Source organism: Vipera berus, assembly GCF_964194415.1.
Source record: "Vipera berus genome assembly, chromosome: 1".
NCBI classification, from domain to species: domain Eukaryota; kingdom Metazoa; phylum Chordata; class Lepidosauria; order Squamata; family Viperidae; genus Vipera; species Vipera berus.
Window position 1 is genome coordinate 324,497,650 of NC_138202.1, and position 25,948 is coordinate 324,523,597.

The 25,948-nt window shown below is 38.6% G+C and overlaps 1 protein-coding gene across 23 annotated transcripts in view; it reads right to left on the reverse strand.

Annotated features, from left to right (window-relative positions):
• NRXN1 (neurexin 1) overlaps positions 1 to 25,948 on the reverse strand; it is a gene marked incomplete at its 5' end in the record, with an annotated part of 953,418 nt that overhangs the window by 96,118 nt on the left and 831,352 nt on the right. For 17 of the 23 annotated variants that reach the window (XM_081315130.1, XM_081315141.1, XM_081315148.1 and 14 more), the window contains 2 exons: positions 13,302 to 13,621; positions 15,135 to 15,224. In XM_081315130.1, coding sequence (XP_081171256.1) covers positions 13,302 to 13,621; positions 15,135 to 15,224 — 410 coding nt within the window. The remainder of the gene's footprint in view (positions 1 to 13,301; positions 13,622 to 15,134; positions 15,225 to 25,948) is intronic. The other 6 variants (XM_081315140.1, XM_081315143.1, XM_081315139.1 and 3 more) reach the window with 1 other exon arrangement.

Genomic DNA, 25,948 nt, shown 5'->3' on the forward strand with positions numbered 1-25,948 from the left:
TTGTCATGCTTACAGTAATGTCAACGCTGCTAAGATTGGATGTTTTTGCATTGACAAATGTCACTGGAAATGTATTCTAGTAATTAACTGTGCTGTTATGTACAATTTTCTAGTTCTTAGATTGTAGGAAATTCTTCTTCTTTATCATCCTAGCTTTTTCCAGCAGATGCAGGCTCTACTTTTCGGATCAATGAACACCATTTCATATGATCAAATGCAGCAGCCAAGTCCAACTACATGAATTTTATGTCCATGTTAATTGTGTCCTGCCATCCATGCCTTGGTCTTCCATGTGGGCATTTGCCATCAGTGTTAGAGAGGTAGGCAGTGCAGGCAGCGGTGCGGGATGCTGTTTGTAGAATATGGCTATACTAACATTGGCGTATTTGCCTGCATTTTTTTCCATTATTGGTGTATACCCATTTGCTGTGTACTGTATGTGGTCACATATATAGTCTTCATAGATTGCAGGAACTGGCTTTATTATATTTCTTTAACAACCACACCAAGAAAATGTTGATGACTTATAAAGATTATATTTTACTGTGGCAAATATTTCTAAACAAGGTATTAATATCAAAGTTCAGCAAAATATATGGGGCAAACGGTATGCGTATACACACACACAGTCTGGTGAGTTATCTCTGCTGGCTTTCATGGAGGGGGATCCCTAAATGCCCCATGCATAATCTTATTGCATCCTTCTTACAACTGGGAAGAAACCCTTTGCAATGCTACTACTTTTCTCCCCCTCCCCTCCCCCTCAAAATCCATCTATGCCATGCTTTACTTGGGAAGTCAATCTTTCTTCAGTCAGCATCTTGAGTGGAAGGAAAAACTGGCTAATATTTTCCCCAGAATGTGCATCACCGATTCATTTAGGATTTAAGTCTTTATTGTATATGTAAATGCTAAAGAACTAAAAAGAAGATGAAATGCGCAAACCAAAAACTAGGTCATATACGTACAAAATTGTACATAGGTGTAGAAGAGAAGAGTAAAGATCTTTGCAGGTAATTCTTCATCTGCTATTGCTGGGTCCAAACTGTCACTGCCAGGCAGGAAGAGAAGCATCATTGAAGCATTAAATCTCTCAAGTTGTACCTGCATTTGTCATAAGCAATGCCTTCCTGTTTGAGATAGGTTAATGGAGTGAAACCAGAGTGATGCTGATATACATTTGTTCCTATAAATTCTCTGTTAAAATGATTGAGAGTCTTTCACTCATAGGGCCATTGAAGATTTTATGAGGCAAAAATCTAGACCTTGGCATTTATTTGTTTATGATATTGTTATTATTAAGTTAATATGTTTTCTTTTGTTTCCATCCTCCCCATGATCTGATTGAAGATATACTCTTTTAAAAATAGTTTATAGCTATCTGCTTCTTTTTCAGTTCTGTTCCCATCCCCTGGCTTTCAAAAAGAACATATCTTCTTTTTCTATTCTCCTTTAGAAGCTTCCAGTCCCCTTGTTTATCTACAAGCAGGGTGCAGTGTTAATGGAGAAACTGTGTTTACAAACCAACTGTCTTCCATCTAGCTCTGCTATTAGGTCAATATATAATCTTAGACAGCTGCTGGCTGGATACTTCATTTTCTACTGATGCCCAGATTTGGTAATAAAGCTATCAGATCATCTGAATTCATGTCAATGATAGGATTGCCACTGCTATAAAGCTGTTGATTAGTTCTCTCTAGATGTTCCTCCCAAGTATGTGAAATCTTTCTCCATCAGATATAATGTCTCTTTCAGTATTTTTGCTGAATGCTTGTTGCTCTTGTTCCTTTTTTTGCTTACTGCCAGTGTTAAAATACATGGCTGAAAAGATTTTGCCCTACCAGGCATATTTTACTGTGATTATGGACTGGGTACATAAATTTGCAAAGATAACACTCAACCATTGATCAATAACCCTATTCCCAAAAATCACATCTTTGGTGGGAAAAAGTGTGAGATAACTGAAATAAGTGGACACAATTGACTGTTACCAGAAACCCATTAGTGGGGAAAATATTGCAGACAAAAAAAGGAATCATCCCAAATTTTCAAATCCAACACCACAGCCAGGGAGTACTGAATACCTCCCATACCAAAGTATGAAGTGAATATTTCTGGAAATATTTGTTTGGAAGCTTTTAGAGAGCTATCTCCATCCAGTGGCCAAAGAGGGCATGGAGACAAAAGTTGACGTGTTCAAATGCAAATGCAAATAATAATAATAATAAAAAACAACAAAAAACCCAACCCTTCTGTGGTAGAATATATTCCCTAAAGGAGGTTGAAGTTTTTTGTTTTTTTTTTAAAAGATGCTTATAAAGAAGTAGAAGTTCCAGGTATATGCTATTAATTTTAGAGATGCTGCTCTAAAGACCAGTTCTATCTGTCTTTGTATTTTACAATTTCCTCGTGCTTAATTTGCATATTTCTACTAAATTATTTGTCCTTCAATGTATTTTCTCAATGTATAGTTTAAGGTTTTAAAACTCTTCTCAGTTTGCCACATGTGACTGCCAAATGGCAGTGATCACTAAATCAATAGGAAAAGTTTCAGCTATACCTTATCAAGCATGATTCTGTATCATGCTATAATAAAGAGCTAATCAAACAAGGTTTTTTTCATATATCAGTCTCTAATTTCAAAACTGTGCAAACCAAGTGATGATAGCTTTGACATTGCTCTCGTGATTTGTGATATCTCACCTATAGTCTCTCTATTTGTAAGTGGTTAAGTCTGGGGAGAGGAGATTCTGAAAACCACTACTAGGCATAGTAGATCAGAGTAGCAATTCACAGTCTAAAAAGGTAGCAGAGCTTTCATCTTGCTGAAATGGAAAATACCAAAGGGTGGTGTAGATTTGCTCACTGCAGTTCTTGCTATTCTATCTACCTCCCTCCAAATAAATAAATAAATAAAAATTAAGGGCTGTCCCTCACCACCTATGGCTTATTCATCTCTGCAGGAGCCATTGCTAGCTTAGATGGACAGTTGCCTATTTTGGCAGGCAGAACAGTTTCATATGTTCAATAGGAATCATGCAAGGAGCAATCTCAGCACTTTATGGAGTTATGCCTATTGTCCCACAGTGCAGGGAAACCATCAAAGGGCACCTTAACTGCAAAGCTTATAAGAAAAGATATTATAAACCTAGTAACAGATCATTTTCATTATTAATAATTAAAACAGGGGAATGGATAATATTCTCTTCTAGATAACGACCTTGATTCCATTATAAATGTGTCACTATAAAATATGTGAAGATTCACTAACGCGTGTAAAAATGACCTTACTGCTCATGCATCAGTTTAAGAATAGAACCATTTCCATTTTCCTTTATTTAATGTGCTCGGTTTTAATTAGGTTGCAAGGTGCTGATCCAAGCATCCTGTGCCTTTTGATTAATACCTCTTGGAAGTTAGCTGCTCTGATGCATGCAAAGAACAGCATCACTCACTTTGCTGGATGCCCAAATCCACCAGCAAGTTTCCAACTCACTGAAATAAAACAGAATTATTTGAATTGGTTATTGGAGAAATAAATGAAGTTTTCATGTGGACAAACATGCACTAAGTTCTAGATGACCTGGGCACCTTCTCAGAACAGCTGTGATTGCATTTGTCCCTTCAGATCTATTTGGATTGAAGAAATCCAAACCAAAAGACTGAAATCCTCTGCAAAGAGTACAGATTCTACATCCATTTCTTAATCCAACTTTTAGGAAAAGACTTCTACAAATTGGTTGTGATGGCAAAGAAAGATCTTTTTATTTTGTGTACAATAGGATTTCCCAGAATCATTTCTTTTTCTGCATTGTCATTCTTCTGCAATTTTGCTTTTCCTCCTACTCCACCCTTTATCAACTTCACTGTATCTGTGAGTTCATTGGAGATTTAAGATTTCACTCTAGTGCAGTAGTGTCAAACTCGCAACATTATGTGATGTATCGTGACTTTTTTTGCCATTGCCGGCAATGGGGTGGGCGTGGTTTCGCTATGATGCATCCGGTCCGTGGGCCGGCAGTTTGACACCCCTGCTCTACTGGAACTGATGCTAGTGATACCCTACCTGGTGACCCTTTTATTAACATTCCCATGTCTAATTCAGGAGTTTTTAACCTTTTGGAGTTAGTAGGGACATAATGAGGATTGGAAAAGTTTTATGGTCACTCTTCCAAAATGATTGCCGCGGTAGGTGTGGCCAATTGTATTGAACATCTCTATATCATAAGACAAGCAAAGCAGCCATCTGTTGTTTTATTATCTATGAACAGTTCACAGAAGTTTTTGTTTCTACTGAAAATACAGATTATGTTTCAGCTGGAGCTCTGCATTAGATCATGCTAGCTTCCCTTCATTTTTTTTAAAAAAAATAACACTAAAAATGGGATGGAGAAATATTATTATGAACTGCAGAGCATATTTGTTTTTGGTTGCTTTTTTTAACTTGAATATTCCCATGCGAGTCAAAGACCTTGGTAAAGCTGCTAGCAAAAATAAATTCTCTAAATATATTTGGGAATCCCATGAATTATCCCATGGATGGATATCTCATGGTATAAAGCAACGGTCACCAACCTTTTTGGCACCAGGGACCAGTTTAGTAGAAGACAATTTTTCTACAGACCCATAGGGGAGGAATGTGCAAGCTAAATCCCTTGCATGCACAGTTTACAGTAGGATTCACACTCCTATGAAAATCTAATGCCTGATGATCTGAGGTGGAGTTGAGGTGGTGTTGCTAGTGTTGGGGAACGGCTGCAAATACAGATAAAGCTTCTCTTGCTCACCCACCTCTCACTTCCAGCTGTGCGGCCCGGTTCCTTAACTACAAGCCACAGACCGGTGAGTATCCCAGGGGTTGGGGACCCTAAATATATAGCACCATGAGCAAACAAACCAAATGGTCTACTATCTCTGCATAGAGGAAATATCAGTACCACTTTCTCAGAAACTGATTCCAAGCATGATAGCAAAATTAAAGAGAGCGTCCCTATATCCAAATTCAACCTCATCCTGTGTTTGAATGTTAGGTCAAAGATGTGTTCTTTCAGTGTAATAATTGTTGCTGCAGCTGCCCTCCAATGCAGTCATACCCTGAAACATAAAGACACAAGCTCAGCTGCTGTTTATGACACATTTACATACTGGCCTATCAACTATGTCTTCCACAGTAGTCTATCAGCAAAAGGTAAATCAAAATAATCTCTGAATGAGAGTAACTATTTGGAGTCAGAGAAAAACACACAACATGCCTACCTACCTACCTACCTACCTAACTACATACATACATACATACAAACATACATACATACATACATACATATATATATATGTAAAAACACACGAACACATTAAATAAAACAAACCGCCTTATTATACAATAAAGAATTAGGAAATCCAAGGTTTTAAGCAAAAATCAGAGATATTTTTTTTCTAAAGCTAAACTGGTGAACAACATTCCTTTATAGCCTAAACCAGTCAACAGATATGACATGATTAAAGAATGAATCTTACTGAAGAAATGAAGAAAATATTTTAAGATATCAAATCTATCTTCCAGATAGCTATAAATCCTTTTGACTTCCTTGCTGAAATTAGGGTGAGGCCCTAATTTACTAAGAGGCCCCACTCTTTTTCAAATATGGTAATTATATGATGAACAAATACAAAGCGGTCATTTTAGGGAAGGGGCTGCAAAAGGTTTCCATCTATGAAAATTGTAAAAGGCACTAGATTCTTACTAGGCTTACAAAAAGTCAAGTATCCTGCATGAAGAGGATCAAATACATAATTAATCTAGATTAGAATGGAGAAGGATTGAATTTGGTTAAATTACAAACTGTGCAGGCCTGGAGGAGGAATTATGATTTTGAGTAAGGAGAGTTGTTTCCAAGTAATTTTTCAATCCATTGTCATTTGTTTCAGAAGATTACATGCCTTTGCACGAAGACTTCTCAACAAGAACTGAAAAATGGAGAATAGACAGGATAGAAATGTGAAAGACAGTTGGGGCTGGATATAATCCAAGATTAGGATACTGGAAGGAATTTGGAGCTGGGATAGAATCTAGGATTGGAGCACAATAAGTATGGGAAATTATCCTGCACTCAGGCAGTTTGCCCGTGGAAATCTGTGTTATCTGTAATGAGTGCAGCTGGCATACACAATTTAAAGCTGGATATGTTTCTAGACTTACCTAGGAAAGTTCCAAATTGAATTTCGCACCATGTGCATGCCAAACAGTAGACCAGGCATGTCAAACCTGCGATGTCATGTGATATCACATGATGACTTTTCCCCCATTGCCGGCAATGGGATGGGCGTGGTTTCAGTATGATGCATCTGGCCTGCAGGCTGGCAGTTTGACATGCCTGCAGTAGACGATCCTTTATCACAGAGGTTGGACTCAGGCAAGTGGCAAATCCCAGAAGTAATCAGGTGTGTATGTGTATATGTGTGTGTGTGTGTGTGTGTGTGTATGTTAAGTATTTATCAAGTCTTTTGAATACCTTGCTAGTTAAATCTTTTTTCCTGTTTCAGCCTATCCCAAGGCTATCCGCAGGCTATAGTCACAACTATTTGTGCAAATTATTCAAATTGCTAATAAAGAATTAGGGAGGCTGATATGGCCATTTCGAACTTATTTTGTTTTCATCAGGGTATGACTGACTGATGAGAACAAAATAAGTTCGAAATGGCCATATCAGCCTCCCTAATTCTTTATTAGCAATTTGAATAATATATATATATATATATATATATATATATATATATATATATATATATATATATATATATATATATATATATATATATATATATCTTCTAATATATGCCACATTAACTGTATTCATAGCATCTGAGAACCGCTGCTGAAGAAAACCTATGTTTAGTACAAGTTTAGCTCCATTTTGAAATGTATTTTTTACGTAAGTAACCATAAGGGATTTAAAGAATGATTTTAAAATGAGAATTGTAATCTTTAATTGAATTCAATAACTCTGCAAATGGACCAAATAATCTCTAATTGATTAGATCATTTATTTTTTATCAGCTCATTTTCTCTTTAAACTTACATTTGCTTGTACCATCATTAAGTATCTTTCATTAGCAGTTAATATTCAATTGCCTCTTTTCTCTATTGCATCAATTAACTGAATGTTGGAAGAAAAGGTAAGATTCTTCCTTTTAGGGCTGCAAAAGTTCTAAAATCAATATCCTTCACTTTCTGAGAAGCAGCAAGGGCATGTAAAGAAAGAATAGTTCAAAACAAGAAGAACAGAACTAGTTATAAAGGTAACAATTAAAGGAGGTTCCACACAAGGATTGAACTGCACCCTGCCAGATGCTGAACAGCCTCCACTCTCTTTAGAGATAATGGTACTGAGCATCCATGCTGGATCATTGTCATCTAAAACATAGTACCTCTTGCCAGTAAAGAAAATACAACTGTTTCCTTAACTTATAACCACTTGTGATTATTGTGATAATTTAATGATAATTCAAAGTTTCAACATGGGAAAAAAGAACTTATAATTGGTCCTTACAACAGTTGCAGTATCCCCACGGTCACATGATCCATCTTATTAGAAAAGCAGAGAATTATTGCATAGCAGTGACCCATTGCCACTCCCAATCCTCGAAGTTAATTCATACATCTACTATGAAAAATGTAAAAGAAGACTACAAAACATAATGCAGTACCAGAAGGGTTGTACTTTCCATCCTAGTCATGCCAGTTATCATCCTCAAGTCCAATCGGTATAGTCTTGGTATCATAGCCAGGCTTGAAGCCAGACTGAAAAGGATCCAGATAATCTATTTCCTCTAGGTCTTTCAAAACCTGCAGTTCCACCCACCTGGAAAAAAATATTATTTGCAAAGGAAGGTTGGACACTATTCAATAATTATCCCCTTTATCTAGATCAAATAATGACTTCTTGAAGAGGGCATACTGCCTTCTTCAAGGCAGGTACCAACACCCTGTCTCTCAAGGATTTGTTCCTGCCCTGTCACTTTCTAGAAGGCTTTCATCAAACAGGAAGACTGGAACCCAACATTCAGGTAATAAAAAATCCTTTTACTTCAGGACAAAACACTCAATCTTCTCCCAAATAATCTCACAAAACATGGTTTCACTCACCTTATCGTGATGACTGCCAAGAAATCACCTTTAGCCTTATAAATATCTCCCAACCCATCCTTCCTTACTAAAGTCTGGATCACTTTGAAGGATGTTGCTGAGGGGGCATTTGGTAGATATACAGTAACAAGAACAGAGAAATGTTGTGTTTTGCTGCTCTTATAGCCACAGTACGAACTAATAAATTAGCTTTTACCTGCTTCCAATCTCATACATTATTTACTTTTCACCAGCATTGTTTTAGGTTTCTTTGTTATTTCATCTTCAAGAAACTCTCCAGGATCAATAGGGAGTAGCTGCAAGGATACAAACTTATGCAAGGATATAATTTCCTCTTGGTGCCAACAGGTTATTAAAAACTCAGCAGAACTATCTACTAGAGCCTCAGAAAGTGTCCTATGGAAACCACATTGTTCCATGAGATATCTGGGATGGACTGATCAAATTGATCTATTCTTTCTGTTGAAGTTGGTGGAATCAGTGAACCTCACTTAAAGCTGAATATGATCTGACCACAATAAAGTATACTGTACTTGTTATATCCTTCATCCTCACATAAAATTGCATCTGCCGTAAAATAAAACCCAGATCGAATATATATCCTCCTACATGAATTAGGCCTTTGATGATCTGAAACACATCCATGGTGGCTATGAATTCTTGGGCAGCTCTGACCTTCTTCATCATAGAAGATAAACTGTTATCACTTAGCACTATTTACCTGGAAAACTTCACTGCTAGTCCTGTGATGAGGTCCAGCAGCCCAGTCAAGGATACTGCAAGGCTGCTGGACCTAATCAGAGGGGACAAAACCAACCTGTCCCAGAAGCAATCCACACAGACAATGCTTCACATCTAGTTATCTGTGGAACAGTGCCTCTAAATGTTATCAGAGATTCCCAGATGACAACTGTTACCTTTCCTCTCCTATGCCAGCTGACAGTTTATAAAGGGGAACACCTCCTTCTTTCCCCTTTAGTAATCTAGGCCAGGTTTGCTCTCTCATCCATAAATAAAATCACGGATATGAGAAAATTTATTAACGGCAGACCTGGCATTCAGCAAAATCAGTCAGAGTCGAAAGGCTTCTGGCTTGAGGACAAGGAAATGTAGCAATAGCAATAGCACTTAGACTTAGACTTATATACCCCTTCATAGTGCTTTACAGCCCTCTCTAAATGGTTTACAGAGTCAGCATATTGCCCCCAGTAATCTGGGTCCTCATTTTACCAACCTTGGGAGGATGAAAGGCTGAGTCAACCTGGAGCCAGTGAGAATCAAACTGCCAAATTGCAGGCAGCTAGCAGTCAGCAGAAGTAGCCTGCAGTACTGCATTCTAACCACTGCATCATCACGGCTCATTCAAATGTAAATGAGGTTTGGTTCAAACATTCTTCACTGAGTGGCCTCACACCTCTTGCTATTCTTTCTCTGCCAATCCCTATAATTGTCTCTTTTTTATACTCCCATTTTTCTCCAAATCCCCCAATAATCCCATTTAATTGTAGATCCAAAGCAAGACTCAGTTAAATCACTTATATCTTTGTACCTACACCAAAGAACTATTGTTTTCTCTCTACCTCCCTCTCTTTGTTAACCCTACAAGATATAAGAAAGAGAAATACATACAGTAGATCCAAAACTACTCTTAATAAGAATGGCTATAATAACAGAATTTTGTAGGTTTTAACATGCTTCCCCTCCTCCTTCTTTCATATATTATGTGAATTACGGGGTGCCTATCTTTGACATTTTCATAAATCTATTTATTCTACAGGCTCTTTATCTTTTTGCTGCCTTGACAATGGATCTTCCTTCTCTCTACCAAAGCTATTCTCTATATTGTCCATACCCCACTTGTTTCTCAGAGTCTAATTCTTGCAGCCTTCCATTTTTCACCCTCTGTCTTCTCTTTCTTCTCCACATAATACTGTCAGAATATCTTGCTTAGTTGATCACTTATCTGTAAGAACAACTCCTCATCATCAAAGTTCTCTTCTACAAAGTTGAGCATAATCACAGAGTTGCCATGTGAGTTACTCCTCAGGTGGTTAGAGAAATCTAAAGCAAGATTACTATACTGTTACAAGTAGCCATGGTTTGATCTCATTTCACTCTATAGGCCACAGTTATCCCAGCTGGCCTATTACTGTCAATACCCATCCATCTCCCCCAAACTTTTACTTATTTTCCTTCTTAATCGTTCTGATGTGATTACAACTTTCCAGTGCCATTAACAAACAAACAAAAAACCCAAGCAACCAAAAATAATGTTTCAAGTTCTGTTGACAGCCTAAAAAGGTTACTTGCCAACTATGTCTATTTTTCAAGTTGTAATTATTTCAGCACAGGACAACAACAAGAACAAAATGAAATCAATTAAAGGATTTAATTATGGGATATATTTCAGATAAGGATAATCAGGAACCCAAAACCTGCTGACATTGAAGACAAATATTTATTTAACATTAGCATCTCTGGAGTAACATTTCTCCAAATTTTCATCTAATAAATACAGTAGCAGCAAAGTCATTTTCCAAGTGCAAATCCTTTTGTAACTAAAAACCTCATCAGCCACCTAAAGGCTTTGGACAACCAAAAACTGCAGATTAAATAAATAAAATTATAGCAACAATGATAAGAGAACAGGAACAAGATATCCCAGCTATAATTATGCTAAATTGGTAGCTGGAGAAGGCAAGGTATCTTCTAGAAAATAAAAGAAAAAGATGAAAAAACAACGGTCATGGCTCTGCCTAATTGGTTAGAACTGGAGCACTTTACACGGCAACTTTTTTTTTTAATTTCTTTGCCTGTTTTATTCTGGCTTTAGGTAGCTTGGCAATCATACTATTAAAAAGAAAAGCTATTATAAATCTCACCAATCTAGCTATTGTTAGTAAAAAAAAAGTTTTGCCTTCAAGTTATTTTTGACTCCTGGTGACTTTCCCCATGAAACCACTTAAGGGTTTCCCAATGGCTTCATCTTAGGGCTGAGGGAGAATAACTGACCCAAGATCAAGCAGATGGTTTTGTGCCTAAGATGGGACAGGAGTCTCCAAATAAAGTACAACCATTGCAGTCTAATTTGTATATACCGGAAAAAAATCTTCACTTGTTTCATCTTTATATGCATGTTGGCTATGAAAAATACAAGAACAAAGGATGTAAAACACTGGCAACCTATTTATTGCCCTGAAACATTAGAAATCCAGGAAACCACCATTTTTGTATGCTCAGTTCATTGTAAAGAACAGCTTACACATATAAGTTTTAGCTAACTTAAATATGTTTTAGGAAGTATGATACAGAATGAAATGAAAGTTAGCTCACACAAAAGCCACCTGCCTTACACTTCATAAAAGAACAAAATTTGAATTTTCAGATTTAAATTACCTTCAGAATTGGATAGTTAAAATATCTTCCTACTCACCTTTGTTATAATGACAACCGCCAGTTCCCCCTCAAGTACTACAATTTATACTGCATAACATGAATATACATATACATGGATGGTGTAATAATGATGTAATTCTTATATATCCAGATGGGGAATTCCAGTGACAAATTCATACAACAACGTAGGCAAGAAGTACATCAAACCATATTTGGGCTACATAAATGCAAATGCTTTATAGAAGGCAGTAAAGTGCTAGAATTTTCTGTAAGTAGAAGTAATTTATCGTAAATGTTTGTCTACTTGGATTATTTTAAACCAGGTATGATACTGGTAGTAACACAGAGTGAGAACAAAGCACTGACATTCAAATGGAAGAACTAATAATTTTCACAAGGGAGGGAAAGAATATAGTAAAGCAATAATTCATTTCCCTCATAAAAATGGCCCAATTAAGTGTGCATAGTGACCATATAATGTTCAATATCTGTAGAAGAAAAAGTGGAATAGAGTATGCTGGAAGTGACCAAGTAAAATTATTCTAAACCACAACATCATGCTTCAAGTTCTCATTTGCACACATTCTGGTGAATAAACCTATATTCAATCTGATTTATGGTGAATGTGATTACCTTCAAACACTCCTCACCTTATATACTCTTGAAAGTGAGGCTGCCTGGATGACTCAACATCACCTCAACGTGTGTTAAGAGTCAAGTATGATTTTACCAATAGCTCACACTGCTCAATCCCATTTTTACAAGGCATCACCTTAAGGGGGTAGGTTAAGCTGACAATGACAAGAACTGGAAACCTAGAATGGTACAAAATTGAGCTCATTTCAAACTAAGTCCAAACCTCAAAGGGCACTAAGCCAAATTCAGGATTTGTTCGGTAAAGTAATATGAATACTTGCATCTAGAGACTCACTTGCTTCATGCTTGGAAATTTCATTATATTTTGTTACAATCTGTGTAACAACCAACATTTCATTTTATATGTATGTTTGGCCATATAGCATGCAAGAAATTTTAGGTTTCTAGGCTAGGAAGGACTCAGGTACAAACAATGGAAAGCTTGGGAGACAGGTAAGGATTGGGCAGGCCATTAATCTGACATAGTAGGGAAATATCTTATACTGTTGCTCCTGTATAAGGTATACAGTTGAGTTTAACAAGGAGCAAGTAAAAGTATCATTCCTTATTTCTAAGGCATTCAAGGTAAATATATTAATTTGCTCAATTTGAAAAGGTCAGAATTCTGCTCATAGAGTAATAGTGCAATAGTTTAATTTTAGCATAGTTGCTATTTTAAAGTACAAATTCCTTATTCTTGATGCTTTCTGCTTTTTTCAAGCTAATATAAGGAAAATAATATAATACCCTGGTTTTATAGCCTGGGTATTAGCACAGGCACACTGTTATCACATGATGGCCTCCCAGAGAATGCACTTGCTACAGCCTGTGTATTCAAAAACCAGAAGGAATCTGGTAATACCTTTTTACCTTAATTATTTAAAAACACCTTTTTGATTAATAAATATTAAAAAAACATACATTTTTATAAGCTATAGCTTATTTCATCAGAAACGTACATGCCACAAACCAACATAGCTTTCTTTCTACAACATTTAAGTCAATGTCGCATCCATGGTCTGATGATTATAACCTCAAAGATTTTTTTCATCTACTAAAGGCAAGTATATGCTGAAAATCTAAAAAGAAAACCACAGATTGAAAAATGAAATAACAGTGGGCTAACCTGAACAATGGATTCTTTTGTAGGTTGCTTTCCTCTTCTAGCTGTGCTGGTAGCCAGAGTGGTAGTGGTTTCCATGACTGAGGTGGACATCTCTGATTGCATTGCAGTGGCAGTTGACTCAGTTGTCATAGAGGAAGGCACTTCACCAACGAGTCTGACATTCCCTTCTATCACTATGTTGGCATCATTCTCGGCAGCCATGTTCAGGACTTTCAAACCATTGTAGTAGAGTCCAGAAAGCTGACCCTGAAATGGATGACCTCGCTCCTTGCCTCCAATTTTTATCGTTGCTTGGCTATTGAAGATTGTGAGCTGACGCCCTGTGAAAATAATATTACATACATGCAAAAAATGTTGATTGTGAACACCACACTCTTAAAGAGGATGATTTTAACAGATTATGGGGTGGAGGATGAGAGTAATAAAGTATAAGAAAGGAAATTTGCTCATATTTCATATGCTTTTTAATGAAGTGTTATGGAATGAAGTACTGTTTATATGTGTACCTGCTTAATCTGTTTTGTGTGTGTGTGTGGGGAGGGAGAGATGACAAAAGGGCGAACTGAGAATTTTGTTAATATTGCCACTTCACTTTATTTCCCACTATTTCCCCTCACACAATTTCCAACTAGTTTTCTTTATCTTAAATGTACAGTGGGGACAGATAGTCAGGGATATCATATAAAATGTGCAATATTCAAGGATTGCACAATATAAGTATATGATATTACTTTCATACAATCATTTCTCTGTGTAAAACTATGCAATATGAAAACTACCATGATGCTGAATAACGGTTAGCCTTAAAGAATTAAATCAAAGCATAAGATATATCTCTGGTTGTGTTATGCTATTATAAAGCTATCTGTTTTAAAACATGTTAGCAAGAATAGCTCCTTATATATTTCTAATAGAAAGACTTCATATATGAAAGTTGAGTTACTCCTTTACAAAAGGCATACACACACATGTAGACACTGAGAAGGCATGGGATACATATTCTATGCTGAGCATTTCAGAAACAAACAGAAATGATAAAGAAAAAGAGAGAAAGAGAAATGTCTGATTATCTTTCAGCAAGGCCATCAACTAAAGAAAAAAAGCAACAAAATAAAAATGTTTTAATGTAAAAACAATTTCAAGGAATGATACACATATCAATGAAGAGTCATGTCACATTGCTATTTTTTTAAAAGAAATCCTCACCAGTGCAAACCCATTATCAATAGGAATATTCATAAACATAATATTCTTTTTTTGCAGATTGGATTCTGCTCATAATAACAGCATGCACACAACTTTAAGCTCTTTTAATTAGTATTTGTTCCCAAATCTCCTTAGAAGGCAGCAAATGTTAAAGGGACTTCATCTTGTTTGGCAATGATACAGCCCACTATTTAAGATATAACCTACAGTTTAAAAAAATGATTTTTGTTTGTTTCAGGAAGATCATCTCATAACTACATACATATAGAGATATTTAGTTAATAATTTAGCTGAAGGAATATGTAACATAATCTATGAATAATTTATCAGTTTTGATTAATATTTGCTATGAACATCTTCATAGATTGAGTTAGTGGATTATATTTAACAGTCCCTTTAACCTTAAGTTAACAGGGTACAATTGTTAAACAGGCGGTACCACTAAAATGTATAGAAATTATTATATACACTGTATGCAAAAATTTACTCTACATTTAACTGTTTAAAATTTGTTTTTAATTTAGTTTTACTGAAAAATTTATTGTTTTATGTTTATTGGTGTTACAATGCACTACTTGGTTATGTTCAAATTATTTTTTTATTTGAAGTTTTAATCAATGTTTTTACCTTTGTCGAGTAGCCATTCATCAACTACTCGACCAAGCCGATATGGAATTCGCTGTCTAGCAATCGCCAGGCGCTCGTTATCATTGTTTCCTTTAAAGTTTAAAGAGACATTTCATTGGTTAAAATCTGTAAGGTCAAAGGTTAAAAGTTAATACTTAAAGCTTGAGCTATACAGTTGCCACATGATTATTATTTTTTTTGAAAAAATTTGGAATTTTTTAAAAAGCTCTATCTAGAACATTTCAAGGTTCAGACTTGCCATTCATTTATTTTATTTTAGCAAACAAAATTATTCCTAAGTTAATTGAAAATTAGAAATCTGCATTTGAGCTAGGTTATTAAAACTTATGTTATAGACAGACCCCCCAAAACAAATTTAAACATCAAATACTAACTTTTCAGAAAGAATGCTCATTGACCTTAGGGTTTTGACTTTTGTCTTTTGCCTTGTTTTTGTTTTGATATTTCTTATTAACTAGTTAAAACATGTTCAGGTGAAACAGGTTTAATTTTGCAAAATACCTCTTGCTCCAATCTCTTAGTCCAGGTTAGTCATTTAAAGAAGAATAACATCAGAGTGCTTAACCATCATCAAGGACAGCTTTATGTCTGAGATCTAGATATCAATCTGATATAATTTATATCCAAGTCAGGAAAAATACAATTTAAAAAAAAATCCTCTAACTTATAAATCAGTTAATCCCAACAATTTCAATATACTGAACAGATAGCAAAAGAAAAGAAAAGAAAATTGGGTCATCCATTATTTCACACAATCAAAGATGTAACAGAATAGTTCTAACATAAGGACCAAGGCTTTGACAAAAATAACACCAGAAATTATTGTCTAAATGTATAAGAAAATTCAAAGCCAGAAAAAAATACTTTAAAATCTTACTAAAATAAACAGGATAAAGAATGTATAAAGCTTGAAAATCTTGGACCACAGCCTTTAAAATATTGTAATTATGGATTACAAAACCCAAACACATGTTTCTCTCTGTGTGTGTGTGTGTTTGCTTGCTGCAAAGCTGCATACCAAAGATTATTTAATATAATCTTTACTTACAAGTTTAATTTTGCAAAGTCTTCTAAGTCTTGTTTCTAAGTCTTATTTTAGTTAGTGTAATTTAATGGCCAGCTAGATAGGAACAGGAGTTGAAATTCATTAGGTGATTTTTTCACCAAAGGATAGACCCTGGGAAATGGTGATATGATCCTTTGCCATTCTACTTTAAGCAAGAAAATGTCTTGGGTATCCTGGTCAAGAGGTGAGAGTAACATCTTACAAAGTAGCAAAACTTAAACAAAACTTCTATAACCTCCTAGATCTGGTTAACCTAACAGACTACCTCTAAATACTTAAGAAATTCTGGAACCTAAACACATATTCCAATCTAGAACACCCTGAACTGAAGACTAAATGTAAGAGATAGTTTTACTACTCATCTAATGCAGATGAATTGAAGTACTGGCACCAATTTCCGATTCAACCCTATCAGGCAATTTCACGTGTATGAACCAATATTTCAGATTCATAGATAAAATAAACAAAAGGGAATATATAAATTTCTGAGAGGAAGACATGTAAAACCAACAAGAATATCTTGTATTGTAGATGTGAATTTCAGTTCCCAAGATTCCTTTTCTATATAAATACATTCATGAAATTAGTTCCAAAGGGAATGTTATTACACAGGTACTCATAGAAAAGGTTGAAACCTGGAATATTTTAAACAGATTACTGAAGGCTTCCTTGTCTCTCTCTTATATTTAACTTTGTCTCACTACTGAATATTTCATTTAACTAAAAATCTTGCTTTGGTTCTGTACTAGAGGTAACAGCAATAAAAATCTGTTGATGTCTTTTGAATATTTCTGGAAGGATTTTTTTTCCTTCCAGATTGACAAATCTTGGACAACTTATAAAATTTAAATTATTTACTTTCCAGCACATAATTTTTGCTACTGCTTCACTTATCAACAATTCATCATAATCATGTTTTTGATACAAATGTTGTCTCTCCAAACACAGCACATGCTTCTCTTAATGTTCCAAAATGATCACATGGCTATCTTGTTATCATCAGTCTTTTTAATTTCCCCCTTTTCCACATTGTTCTCAGTATTTTAAAGATAAAATCAAATAAAATATGGTTTAGAAATAACAATACAATACAAATAATATAATGTTTTTAAGAAATCTCCTATTTTTCTGTCTTGATTTACTTATTAACAGAATAAAGAATATAATGTTCCTTTCCATATTTTGAAACTTCATATTTTGGAGCTCAATATTTTAATTAAATCAGAATCATTATGTTTTGCTTCTTTCAAAACATCTTTTAGCTAAAAACGCTATACTATATAGAGCTTACTGACTTCAGCAGTATCCTACCATATTCTAAAATCTACAAATTACATTTCATTCCATCTGTTACAATTCTGCACCACTGGGAGCTCAAAAGCAAATGAAAAATGAAAAGATTGCCAGTTGATTTATAAAGGTCATGCACACAAAATAATTTTGATTACTTTCACTCATCTCTCGAAAGAGTAAGTGTAAAATAAAAGTATGTCCAAATTTTAATGTCAGCAGTTCAGATTGTTTAACAGACTCTACTAAAGCTATGAGAAAATAGGATAAAACCAATTAAACACATGCACGCACACATGTGCACACACACACACAGAACATTCAGAACACAGCCAGTTCCAGGAATTTGTTACTCTCACAAGCATAAAAGACAGAAAAAACAAATGAATTTTGTTTTCATTCTTCCTTTTTTGTGGTATTAGCCACTACTATCATATGTGCTGCACACAATCACAGATAAGTTTCACCATTCTTCCTTAAACTTCAAGTACCCCCAAATGTTGTTGCTGCTATTATGCAACAACAAATGTTTGACCTAATACTACAGGGGTTCCCAACTGGGGTTGTTCACAACCTCTGGGGGTGCTCGACAATATTTCAGGGGGTGGAAAAACTTGAGTTTTCAAAATTATACTGTATATGCATAATTCATTGCCCTTATTTTGAACTTCTGTAAGGGGTGAGAGAATATATCAGAAGCGTTCTAGGGGTGTGGGGTATAGAAAAGTTTGGGAGCCACTGTAATACTATATAGAATAATAAGCAATAACTGTATGCTTTGTCTCAGTTTAGCCCTATGGATGAGCCTAGTCTTTCAGTCAGACTGGGAAGCTTCTAACTAATGACAAAGTTCAGGTGCCAAAGCTGAAGAAGTATCAGAATCAGGGAAACTCTGCCAGGTTAAAGACACAGATATTGCTGTCAATGGCTTCCTTCAGTCTAAATGCATTTTCTGGGAGAACAAAGAAAAGCCCCAAATAGTTACCTCAGCAAATGGGCAACAATATCAATCAATCATCAATGAAATAACATTTGATGTGCTGCGTGTCTTACTTAGGACTAATAAAATTCTAATCTGTTATTATCTCAGTTTGAATTCCATGCAGTTCCATGTCTTCTGGTTGCAACTATGAAATCAACTCCAATAGGCTATCCCTCACAAAAATATCCTGCACTATGACAGTCCATTCGTTCCAAATCCCTTGATAAATAAATGCATACTGTAACAAGTTGTAGGAAGAGGTCAGATTGGGGAAGTAAAACAGTATATCTCAAGCTCAGCAACTTTAAGATGTGTGGCTTTCCAGAACTCACCGAGTCCACTTTTATAGCTGCACTGGTAAGCTCTTCACATCTAAGTCTTAAAAATCAAACTTTCCCCCATTCTGCATAACTGTAAATATTGTTTTATCATTGCTTTTGTTCCACTAAACACATAATGACCATGTCCTAAATCCCTTTTGCCGTTTAGAGAAAGAAAGTGATGATATCATCTCTCTTCACACTTCCAATATTATTTAATGCTCTTTTAACAAGATTTCTTAAAAACACTCTTCATAATGGATGAAAAGTAATATATAAACAATAATAAAATGAAAAAATGGAACAGTTGGTGCTAGTTTAAAACAAAGTTAAAATCAATTCAACTTACAGTAGCCAATTGAAACTCATTTTTACAGGATGACAAGACAGTACTCATCCCTGAACAAAGAAAACAAATGATGGGGCAGGAGGCCTAAAAACTGTCTCCCAGCTGGTTTCCATCACTTCCCACTATTTACTGGGTCTAATGGCTCTTATTGTTCAAAGGAACCAATAATACCAATGTTTACTTCTGTTTATTTTCCTTTTTTTAAAATTTGTAATGCTCTTGATATATGCTACTTGAGCTGAAAGTAATTCAAATGAATACTCTAGTAACAGCTCTTTTGCAAGCTACTCTCTTTATTATATAGAAAAATGTCAACTTAGTGACAAAGTCAAAACCAGAAAAAAGCAGGTTCAGGTAAACCTTGTTTAGCAATTCCCTCAAATACTGACCATCTACAAATATGACAATAATATGAACTTCATTTCCTGAGCAATGCCCGCATTTACAACAAAAATAAAACAATAAACAATAACATAGCCAATCTTAAAAATACTTTTTTTAAAAAATAATAATCCACTTTTCTATCTGGATTTATACTGGCACCAACAGGAAGAAGGTCAGCTCCCTTTAATATACCCTATCAGTTTTCATTACAATCTTTCTCTCTTTCTTTCTCTCCTACCACACCACAACACTCCCACCCTGGTTGCCTTCTTCAAACCTCCACAGAAATGGAAACCATGATGGTTGAAGCATTGATCCTACTGAAATCAAGTGATCTATTATCAGAATATCATAGAGAACACAGCAAACACTGGAAGAAGAAAGACATATGTAGTTCATGTCAACATTAGTAAGGCTCTCGGACTTTTCCTGATTGTACATAGCTGCATATAGCCAGGATGAGACTAGGTTTGAGCAAAAATGGGTTACACTTTAATAGAAACATATAACAAATCTTTGGAAACAGAATGCAGGGATAATGAGGACTAAGGTTATTATATTATTACCGTTTTCATTTGTTTCACACCTCAAAATACAAACTGTATTTTCAGAAACCATACTCAAGAGAAAACTCTATAGACCATAGGGTTGTAGGTACACCAATTCAAATCAAAGGCATCTGTACCATACTATGTGACCAGGAAAATCAAAATTGTTTTACAGAAGACAAAAATACTATGTTTTATCACTGTGAAACACACAGAAAGAGATATTTGCTCTCTGTTACACTGGAAGTTGTTGAAACTGAAAGGATTAAAATTTATTTAGGAATTTCATATATTACATTTTTTATTCATTTTGATATATGTAATAATAAAAAGCAATAATAATTTATTAAACATATATGCTGGCTCCCAGTAACTATTGTTAATTGTTCAACACTGTATGGACTATAATAGTTGGCAGGTTGAATGGCATAGCTTCAGATTGTTGCTGTTGAATGTCAGATTGTGCATAATAAAGTCTTTTTTGTCTAAGATACAGTTGAATTCCGCAGCTATCTTGCAGGCAGAGTTTCTGTATCACACCAAACTCTGAATAGAGAGCTGGCCAGGATGCTGAATGAAATTGTCCCTGGTGTCTTTTTCTTCAACTTAGCCCCAGCAAACTCCTTGGTTTACTGAAGAACTATGGAAGGTGAAGAGCAGAGTGAACTGTTGACCAACCATGGTTGCAAGCCACTGTTTAAAATATATATAATATTGATAAAAATGGTAAAATATCTTACTTCTTTGTCATGATTGCATCTTTAGATACACACCCTTTGTCTTTGTTCAAGATTACCCATTCCCTCTTGGAGTAAATGGAAGTGAGCGGGTGTTTTTTTTTTAAACATATAACATTGTTCTCTTTCATTCCAACCTTAATTCCATTTGGATGAGGTCTGGTGAGATGGCTAAGGAAATATCTTTCGATATGATCTGGAAGTCTTTTGAGCTTGTGGAAATTGGGGAAAGAGACCCCTTTGGCATGATGTCTGCCAACTGTGAACATGACCTATCTGTGTAGCCTGAAGAAGTATGGTTGGATAAATTCAGGTTCAATGCTTCATCTTTTCTTTTATTCCTTTAGACCTTAGTGGTGTTCAGTACCATTGACTGTAGTATTCTTCTTGGTCATCTGCTAAGATTGCAGCTTGAAATCATTTTGCAGAGATCTGTCTTCCTATTAAACACATGGTTCCAGTTGATATGCATAAGAATAATAATTAATCCTGTAGCTGCTCCAATGTGGGAATTTTGCTATGATGGTAATACCCACTTATACATTATTATTTGAAGCCAGATCAGGCATCTGTTGAAAATCTGGTCTGGTGCCTTGAACTGTAAGGTCTACAGTCAAAACAATTAGGATCAAATCTATGCAAGACTGAGCTGTAGCTTGTTAATGACTTATTTAGCCTGATCACAGTTCTAACACTAATGCTAAATGGGGTAATACTGTCTTTCAAGAGACTCTTGGATTTGAGACACTCTCTGGAGCCATATATGGATGCTATGGCAAAGCTTCAGCTGGTAAACTGATTGAAGATCTTCTGGAACTGGATTGTTCAAACAATAGTGACTCATGAATAGTGTCATCACAAATATAGATTGCTATAACATGCTCTATAGGGAGTTCCCTTTAAAGATATCTTGGAAGTTACAAATATTCAAAAATGCAGCAGCTTATCAGCTACCTGGGAACAGAACATTTAGCACGATTACTGGTTTGGGTCTAGCTCCAATTCAAAGTTTCAGTTAGCAACTTTAAAGCCTTTCATAGTCTGGTACCCATGTGCCTGAATTAGTCTTTCTCACTTAGATTTGTCTCACCCTGCACAAACCCTGGGAGCTGAAGAACCCAAATTCAGAAAAGGCAGTGGGTTGGGGTCTGATGATGTGCCTTTTCAATAGCTGTTCCCATCCTTTGGAATTCCTTGCCTTTTGAAATAAGAAATGCTCCCAAACTCTTGGACTTTAACTTCTTCATATTCTGTAGATTATATAGGCACTCTTGTACTGCAGTGAGTCTTGGACCCTTTATGCACAGCAGGAGAGAAAGTTGAACACCTTTCAGATGCGCTGTCTCTGACATATTCTTGGCATCACCTGGCATGACAAAGTTCTAAATAGCGTGGTCCTGGAATGTGCTGGAATTTCTAGCATGTATTGAAACAGCGATGCCTATTTATTTATTTATTTATTTATTTATTTATTTATTTATTTATTTATTTATTTATTTATTCCGCCCTTCTCCCGAGGGACTCGGGGCGGTGTACAGTGTAAGGTAGGTATACAGTTGAACAATAGTAAAAAGCAATAGTAAGAGAAACAACTGAGACCCCAGGAGCTATTTATCAGGCCAGGCCGGACTGCTGGAACAGGTAAGTTTTTAAGTCGCGCCGGAAGGTGCGAAGGTCGGGGGCCATCCGGATTTCGGTAGGCAAGCAGTTCCAGAGGGTTGGTGCACTCACTGAGAATGCCCTCCCCCTGGGGGCCACCAGCCGACATTCTTTGAGCGGTGGCACCCTGAGGAGGCCCTCTCTGTGGGAGCGCACAGGACGGAGGGGTGTTGACGTTGGCAGAAGGTGCTCCTGTAGGTAGTCCGGACCCATGCCATGTAGGGCTTTGTATGTCATTGTTAGCATCTTGAATTTCACTCGGAAGGCAACCCGAAGCCAGTGCAGCTCACGGAGGAGAGGTGTGATATGGGAGTATCGGGAGGCCCCCAAAAGTGTGCGTGCAGCTGCACTCTGCACCAGTTGAAGCTTCCGAGTGGCTCTCAAGGGCAGCCCCATGTAGAGAGCGTTACAGTAGTCAAGGCGAGAGGTCACAAGTGCATGGGTGACTGTACGTAAGGCATCCAGGTCCAGATAAGGTCGTAGTTGGCGCACTAGTCGAACCCGGGAGAAGGCCCCCTTGGTCACAGCTCCTATGTGATCTTCCAAGGATAGCTGTGAGTCTAGGAGGACACCCAGGTTGCGGGCCCTATCAACAGGGGGTAATAACTCATCCCCGATGTTAAGGGATGGAATGTTCTGAGTATCCTGGCTTGCCGGTATGTACAGCCATTCAGTCTTGTCCGGGTTGAGTTGAAGCCTGTTCCTCCCCATCGATTCCCGGACCGCTTTCAGGCAACGGGACATCACGTCGAGGGCATCACTGATGCTGTTTGGAGTTGAGATGAAAAGCTGGGTGTCATCAGCATACTGATGGTAAGGTAAAAAAGGTAAAGTTTCCCCCGCACGTGCGTGCTAGTCGTTTCCGACTCTAGGGGCCGGTGCTCATCTCCGTTTCAAAGCCGAAGAGCCAGCGCTTGTCCGAGGACGTCTCCGTGGTCACGTGGCCGGCATGACTAGACGCCAAAGGCGCACGGAACGCTGTTACCTTCCCACCGGAGTGGTCCCTATTTTTCTACTTGCATTTTTTACGTGCTTTCGAACTGCTAGGTTGGCAGAAGCTGGGACGAGTAACAGGCGCTCACTCTGTTACGCGGCACTCGGGATTCGACCCGCCAAACTGCCGACCTTCTGATCGACAAGCTCAGTGTCCTAACCCACTGAGCCACCGCGTCCCTAACATACTGATGGTACCCTACTCCAAAACCACGAATGATCTCACCCAGCGGTTTCATGTAGATGTTGAACAGGAGAGGCGAGAGAACCAACCCCTGAGGGACTCCGCAAACGAGAGGCCTCGGAGTCGACCTCTGTCCTCCTGCCAGCACCGACTGCGAGCGACCCAGGAGAAAGGAGGAGAACCACCGCAGAACCGTGCCTCCCACTCCCAGTCCCCTGAGGCGCCGCAGCAAGATACCATGGTCGATGGTATCGAAAGCCGCCGAAAGGTCTAATAAGACTAGGACAGAGGAATGGCCCCTGTCCCGGGCCCTCCAGAGATCATTCATCAGAGCAACCAATGCCGTCTCCGTGCTGTAGCCCGGCCTGAAGCCCGATTGGCACGGGTCTAGATAAACCGCTTCCTCCAGGACCTGAGGAAGTTGATGCGCCACCACACTCTCAACAACCTTCGCAAGGAAGCGAAGGTTGGAGACTGGACGAAAGTTATTCAATGAGGTTGGGTCCAAGGTGGGCTTCTTGAGGAGAGGTCTCACCACCGCCTCCTTCAAGGAGGTGGGGAAGTGACCCTCACTCAGAGAAGCAGAGATGACCGCCTGAAACCAGCCTCGTGTCCCCTCTCGAGCTGCATAAGCCAGCCAGGAAGGGCACGGGTCCAGTAAGCATGTGGAGGAGCTCAACCTCCTCATAATCCTGTCCACTTCCTTTGGAGTCACAGGATCAAATTCCTCCCAGATGACGTCGACAAGACTGTCCATGTCCTGTTCCTCCGACTCTGCCCAGTTGGAGTCCAGGCCGGTTCGAATCCGAGCGATTTTATCCAACAGATATTGACCGAATTCCTCGGCTCGACCCTGTAAGGGTTCCTCCCTCACCTCTTGGTTCAGAAGGGAGCGAGTCACTCTGAACAGGGCAGCCGGGCGATTATCTGCGGACGCGATGAGGGTGGAAAAGTAATTGGATTTCGCCACCCTTATCGCTGCGAGATAAGACCTGGTGAGGATTCTTAGTCGCAATCGGTCGGATTCGGATCGACTGGATCTCCAAAGGCTCTCTAGGCCCCGTCTCCGACGCTTCATCTCCCGGAGCTCCGTGGTGAACCATGGGGCTCGCTGGGATCTGCGCCGGGTCAGGGGCCGCAGGGGTACAACTCGGTCCAGAGCCTCCGTGGCTGCCCTTTCCCAGGCTTCCACTAAGGCGTCCACCGAGCTGTGAGCAGGGAGTGCAGGTGGGTTCCCAAGCGCTGCCTGGAACCTATCAGGGTCCATTAGGCGCCTGGGGCGGTACCATCTGGTTGGCACCGTGCACCCACGGCGGGGGGTGGCAAAGGGGAAGTCTAGCTGTAGGAGGTGGTGATCGGTCCATGACAGGGGCATAACGGTTGTGGAGCCCCCACCAATATCATCACGCCACCGTCCAGATAAGAACACCAAGTCGGGGGTGTGGCCTCCCTCATGAGTCGGTCCAGAAATTATTTGCGACAGGTCCATGGCCGTCATGGAAGCCATGAACTCCCGAGCTAGTTCGGACGATCCTCCCAGGGACGGTAGGTTGAAGTCACCCAAGACCAGGGGTTGGCAACCTAAAAAGGGAAAAGAGCCACTGGGAACCGGTTCCATCACAAATTAAAAAAAGTGGGAGCCGCGTGCGTGTGTCCATGCACGCGCATGCGCAAAAAATGTTTTGCGCATGCGCAAAACGTTTTTTTGCGCATGCGCGGACGCACGCGGTTGCCATTTTTTTAAAAAAGTGAGAAGGAACCGGTTCCCGGTTGCCCGACGGCGACGGCCCGTCTGCAAAGCTGCCGCTTTCAGCAGCTTTGCAAACGGGCCGCGGCAGCTTCCTCAAAGAGCAGCGCCCCTGCCCATTCTGAGAGGTGCGCGCGCACCTCTCCGAACGACCGGAGGTGCGCGCGCACCTCCCCAAACCTTTGGAGAGGTGCGCGCGTACCTCCGCGCGAACGGGCAGAGGTGCCGCTCTTTGAGGAAGCTTTAGCGGCCCGTCTCCGAAGCTGCCGAAAGCTTCGGAGACGGGCCGCTAAAGCTTCCTCAAAGAGCGGCACCTCTGCCCGTTTGCGCGGAGGTGCGCGCGCACCTCCGGTCGTTCGGAGAGGTGCGCGCGCACCTCTCAGAATGGGCAGGGGCGCTGCTCTTTGAGGAAGCTGTAGCGGCCCGTCTGCAAATCTGCCGAAAGCGGCAGCTTCGGAGACGGGCCGCTAAAGCTTCCTCAAAGAGCGGCACCTCTGCCCGTTCGCGCGGAGGTACCCGCGCACCTCTCCAAAG